At 45.3% G+C, this 6,495-nt stretch overlaps 1 protein-coding gene across 1 annotated transcript; it reads left to right on the top strand.

The window, feature by feature from the left end:
- Positions 1-4,674: 4,674 nt before the first annotated feature.
- On the top strand, positions 4,675-5,817 carry LOC133015183 (G-protein coupled receptor 151). The gene has a single exon (XM_061082314.1). It carries the CDS (start codon positions 4,675-4,677, stop codon positions 5,815-5,817), a length of 1,143 nt encoding a protein of 380 aa, XP_060938297.1.
- The last annotated feature ends 678 nt before the right edge of the window (positions 5,818-6,495 follow it).

Here is a 6,495-nt window from a genome sequence, read left to right as displayed (position 1 = left end):
AATGTTCCTTTCTCAGTGTTGTGTTATTATTTATTAATGTCGCTCTAACGACTTTACTTCTGTACCATAATGTAAAAATACGAAATAGTCACTGTTTTGTCTGTGTTATGTTGTTATTTATTAATTTATTTGGCTATTACAACAATATTTTAATGCCCAGTTCAACTAAAACATGTAAAATAGATTTTTTTTATATTTTCACACAACACACTGGGCCAAGAGTTCTTATTGTTTAATTGTGAAAGGGAGTTTAACTCGTTCAATTAATCGAACTGTTCCAAATATCTGAGGTTATTTAAACCCATCACATATGACACGACTGATGTAATCATCTTTATGTGTAAAATATTATTCAGAAGAGCAACTAAAGAAATGAAATAATTGTCAAGTGAAAGCAAAGATATTTCACTTGACAATTAAGATATCGAAGTAGCATCATCTGTCGTCTTTGTTTGTGAAGTTTGTCACATTACTCTGGATATTTTTGGAAAAATAACTGGATTCCTTGTGTTTGCAGCGAAAAAACCTTTTATTAAATGTGACGTGTAATAAGCCGTCACTGTCCGAGCCCCGGATCAGTGATGACAGCAGGCGGCGGGGGGGGCACAGCGGGCTGCACCACAGAGCTCACATTCATCTGCATAAAAAAGCAGCGTTTCACCAGTAATCATTCAAAAGCTGGAATGATATTCACTTAACCCATAACCTATAATCTATAACAGTTGATACCACATTCCCAGTCACCTGTTTTTGTTTATTTCTTTGTTTCTGTGATTAAAGAGGGTAAAAATAAAAGACTTCATATTTACCAGCTCCCCCTCCCACACACACACACACACACACACACACACACACACACACACACACACACACACACACACACACAAACACTCACACTCACACTGTATAAGGGGGAAAAAAAGCTGTGACATTAATTATTTGCTGTTCTGCAGGCGGGAGGCTGCCCTTTTGCTGAAGGGACTCATTTATCCCTTTGCGTGAGGCCTGAATCAAATGAACACAAACAATGATGAAGATAATAATGTTTCCCTGCAGCTCGTCACAAACCAAACGACACATTCATTCACACACAGGCAGGGAAATTAAAACCGTCGAGGAGGTGAAATCCATCTCCAGTGCGACGAGAACGTCTCGGGCAGCTTTGCAAGTCAAGTGCTCTCCATCCACAGGTTGTCGTGGCAACTGTCAATCTCGTCAACTGCAGGAGCGGCTCGACGCGGGCGGCAGTCACTCTCCATTTGGCGGACGGGAGGGGGGGGCCGGGGTGGGGGGGGACTTGAAAGGAGTCACTTTCCATGTGAAGGCCGGGGTCGCCACATCAACAGCCAACTGCTAATCGCTTCTCCACTTGTGAGAAATCACATCAATATGGAGAAGCCGGTGCTTCATGTCGGCCGTTACCTGGGGAAACCTCGTCCCGTTTTCAAACTTTGATCCCCGTGAATGACGCTTATTACAAAAAGCAGCGTTTGCTTTTCTTTTGATTCTGTAAAAGCTTTTCCGCATCAAGGGATCGGAGACGGACATTAGTCCTGGCAAGCTCGGCTTCTAAGGCCAGACGTCCCCGTGGTGGAAAAACCACTTCTGCTTTGTTTCTACTCCGGGACGTCTCCAAAGGGAACATTACTGGAGCTTGTTTAGTCTTTGGGTTTTTGTTTGTGTACTAAACCACCCCCGACCCTTCTCTCCAGCTTTCTTTACTGCTCCTCTGTGTGTCGCTGGCTCGGCAGAAGCCTTCGGGGGTGGGGGGGGGGGGGACTACCAGGGATCTAACTCTCATACAATACTGATGCAGTGTAGACCGGAGTGGCTGGTGGAGGCAGGGAGGACAAAAGAAAATAATACGGACATTTGCACTCGTGTTTCAGCTGGTCTGGGTGGAAAGAGCCCGAGGACTTCAGACTTCTTCATCCTCAGAAAACCCCGGCTGAGAAACGGTTCAGGTTCAAGATGACTGGTGCTAAAAAAATAACAGAACATTAAAGCAGCTTTTAGAGGTAAACAGAGCTTGTGATTGGCAGAGTGAAAACACCTCAGGAGGACAAGGCCTTCTTCAGGTCACGTTTGCTCGCCCTCACATGATCTGAAGAGTTTCTCAATGCACAGTTATTCATTTCATTCATTCATATCAGGACGAAGAGTTCACAGCCATGTTAGCAGCTCAAACATGAATTTTTTGTTGATTCCAAGGAAGTGTTGTCATCATCTTTACAGATTTAAGTTTTGTGTTCGACACAATAAATCATCTTAATTGGAGTCTGACACATTTATTACCCCACTACAGGTAAACTTCTGTAAAGTGACTGGAACTAAACTTACAACAAAAACAACAACAACATTGTGCATTGAAAGATTAATTTAGATTCACTCATGTATTGATCAATTGACCTTCGACAATATTGTTTAGATTGTTACAGAATGTTAACCAGACATTTGTGGTCCCCAGAGGATCAACCCTTCAGACTTTGATCAAACCTTTGAGTAGCACCATCATCAGGCCGGAGTTTCAACTGCCAAATGACTTTCTGAAGCAGTTTACCTCACAGTACATTAGAGTTTACAGTTTGTACTTTTTGTTTTTGGTGTATTATGATGCAACATGCAGGTCTCTTCCGGTTAGAACCCCCTAAAGTCAAAAGTACATCTGTGAAAAGAACTGCGGATTTTTATTGTTGTAATCATGTTGCACTGGTCGTTTTCCTGTAGGGAAATCAGAGGCAACTGCTTGTATTCTTAGCCGTGCACAGTCCACAACACATCAATTATCCCTGATTGCTGCACGCTGCGAGGGCAGCACCCCTGCTCGTGCTTTCATCCTCTAAATACCACCGGAGTCTTTCTCTACCTCTGAAATCACACCGGCGTCATGGCTCTTCATTCATTAGATCTGGAGCTCCAGAGTCACTTTAAACCCACTCGCTCCATCCCTATCTCTCGCTCCTTCACGACGCCTCACATCTCCCTAACCCCATACTGCGATGGTGCTACCGGTCTCCTAGCAACCAACCCTCTTGGAGGAGGTGACAACATTTGCATTACCACCACCGCCACCTCCACCCCCTCCCTCCCCTTCACCATCCGGATGCTCTTGGAGTCGAGTAAACACTCTTCGCTCTGCGGTGCAGTCGGCACTCCGGCAGCAGGGTCACGGCTTCAGTCGGATAAGTGGCGTGAAATTAAGTCTTGTTTTGTTTGTTCATATTTGAATAGATAAACTGCTTTGTGAATTTGCCCAGTAAAACAAGACACACTATGGTTAATTCCAGTTACTTCTGGCCCAATATGTTATTTCCAAAATACAGAACATGTTAAATAAACATGTGAAACACCAATTCATGGGTCCATGCTACAACACATTTACTTTGGTTGTTTCTTTCTAATGAGGTGATTTCTATAAAGTTTATGAATTGTAACTAATGGTTTAATTGACGGTGAATCAATCATTTACCAATATTATCATCATGCATGATCCTGATTCCATCAAGAGGATCGGGATCAGGCCCGATCAGATCGCCTTCCATCCCTACTTACTGTTTGCTAATAAATCAGCTGTAGACTACATCTTATCTCATTATCTCATTAATAAATGCTCACTGTTTTGTTTTTACTTTCAAATAAAGTCTCAAGTTGAATAATGATAAAGAGTGAAACATAATTGTTGCAGATGCACAAAGAAGGGACATGAAAAAGTCAATAAACAGACTCCAGTTATATAAACCTACTTGATGTGCTTCTGGTCATACGAGTCAAGCTGTAGAAGCAAAAAAACAACATGTGAGTGAATTAAGAAACGTACTCACGTTGAATGTATTTCAAAACACTTTTTAAACTTTAATACACTATAAAAGTGCAACGTTGTACTTTAGATATAAGTTTGACCCCCTGTGGATCCACTTGTTGTCCTAATTGTTGTGTAAAAGATACACAACATTAAGGATATTCAAACTTAGCTTTGACAAAATTCAATTGTTGGCATCAATTACAACCATACTTGTTATTTTTTATATCAATTTTGCAAGTAGAAAATAGATTAAGGATGAAATAAACGCTCATCAATAATCAAAGTTAATGGTTTCTGTCCCCATTGAGCAGTTGCATGCCTTCCAGCCACACTCCAGCTCTTGCAGCCCGGTGTGATTATTATTTAAACATTGCATATGGCGGCACCAAGCGCCATCTGTTGCTTGTTTTTTTCCATATTGAAGTCAGCGTTTTTTGGATCTAAAGAGATGACTAAAAGAAAAGAAGCGTCAGAGAAACTCCTGTCCCCTCTGACACGACGCAGCAGCAGCCGCTGATTCCCTCTGAGCTGCTGAATGTAAATCACATCCCGCTGCGCTCACATTTGGGCTGGCTGCAGCCTGGAGCCACGCTCACTGACAACATGACGTGAGTGGTTGATGATGCTAAATGGCAGCACTTGAAATAGCAGCTACCTGCCGGTCTGCGCACACACTTGCTGAAACGATCGCGACCCCATTAGCTGCGTTTCAGCACCGAGCCGCGCTGGACAGCTCCTCCGTCCTCCAGGACTTTGCAGAAGAAAAACAACACAAAGTGGAACAAAGATAAACAACACACACTTTTTCTCCATTTGATTTTATCACAAACATTTTTTTTTTTTTACTTTGACGAGTTGGAACTTTTTCAGACATGGATTCTAATCGAGCAGCAAACGTCTCCTCTTTTGATTTCGTCGGAGGAGTGCAGCTTCTCCAGGGGGAGGACACCAGAACAGCCATGCCGGTGCTGCTGATCGGGATCTGTGTGTCCGGGGCTGTTGGGAACCTGCTGGTGCTGCTGATCTTCATCCGAGACTTCAGGACCGGAAGAGGCTCCGAGGTGAAGGCTCTCCTCGCCTCCTTGGCCTCCACGGACCTGCTGATCCTGCTGCTGTGCGCCCCGGTGCGCGCCCTCACCTACTACAAGCAGACCTGGACCCTGGGGAGCTTCGTGTGCAGCACCACCGACTGGTTCCAGCACTCCTGCGTGGTCGCCAAAACTTTAATCCTGGCCGTCTCCACCAGAGCCAAGCACACGCTGGTCCCCTGCGCCGCCACGGGGCCACCGCCCGGCCCGACGTGGATCCACGGAGCCCTGGCGTGCATCTGGATCGTGGCCATGATGCTTCCGATTCCGCAGATGCTCTTTGCGTCTTTGCAGCCGTATGGCAGCGACACCATCTGCGTGTCCGAAACGCCAGCGTGCGCGTCTGACTTCATGAGTTTGTTCTATAAGATGTATCCAACGGCGACCTTCTTGGTGCCGGTCATCTTCACGCTTGCCTACTACACCAAAACTCTGCACGCTGCGGTGAACCACCACGCACCCAGCCCGCAGCAGCAGAGCAAGGTCACCCTGGTTCTTCTGTGTCTGAGCGGCGCACTCGGGCTCATGCTGCTGCCGGAGTGGGGGACGTTCACCTGGATGAGGCTCGGCTACAACAAACCTCCTGTGGGTCTGATCATCTTTGCGCAAGTGCTCCTTTACGCATGCAGCTCCGTCTCTCCGGTGATCTTAATGACCATGTACGACGATGTGCGCCAAGGATTGATCACCATCTGGTTCGTGGCCACCTGCAGAAGCTCCAGGAACCTTCCCAGGATCAACAAGTGTCCCAAAACGGAGGGGAACGGAGCGGAGGTGCAGGGAGCCAACGCCGTCGCCAACGCGGTCCCCGGCGGAGAGGACAAGACCTTCCCGGACGTGGAGCACTTCTGGACGGGCCGCAGGAATACGCACGTCGAGGAGGCGCAGGACCCGGTCCCCTGGGAGAGAGAGGAGAAGATGCTGTAGTAGAGAGTCAGACGTGAAAGTGTCTTTTGTTAGAAGACTTCAACTTCTCAGCCGGTTTCTAGTTCGTTGACCCACAGTGCAGACCCTCGTTGAAAGGCTGTAGTGGCCTGTTTGCTGTCGTGAGATTGATTAGATGTAAAAATGAACTTGTGCACTCTCATGTTTTTAATGTTTCAGATGTTTCTACTGTAGATAATCTACTGTGAATATTTGCACTGTCGTAGATCACCTTTATTAGAGGTTTGTACAGAGATGAGTCAAATGTAAATATCCAGGACACTCGAGCATCAGAGGGTTTGTTGTGATTGTGTATGTGTGATGCGTAACGTGGATATTAAACCATTCTCTGTTGAGGACTGCTCTGTTCTTCTAGTTTTTTCATAAGCTAAAAAAAACACTTTACCTTAATCAGGGATAAAACACGAACAAATCAAATCTGAAAATCAAATCTCTCCATGTGATTCAGGAGGCTGTGATATGACAGACGACGTGTACACATGAGATCGTTTCACTGTATTAAATTCACGACTAATCCAGCTGCACATTTCAGGTCAAGTCAATCATCATATTTCAGTGGAAAGCAGCTCACTCAGGAAGTCACGGGGTAAAATCCATAGACTGTATGGTAAAATCAGGTCAATATTTCTCACTCCATTCTCCTGCAGTTTGAATAAAACA

The sequence above is a fragment of the Limanda limanda genome, chromosome 12 (genome assembly GCF_963576545.1).
Source record: "Limanda limanda chromosome 12, fLimLim1.1, whole genome shotgun sequence".
Classification (NCBI taxonomy): Eukaryota; Metazoa; Chordata; class Actinopteri; order Pleuronectiformes; family Pleuronectidae; genus Limanda; species Limanda limanda.
The sequence above is the reverse complement of the archived record's forward strand: the minus strand, read 5'-3'. Positions and strand labels throughout refer to the sequence as shown.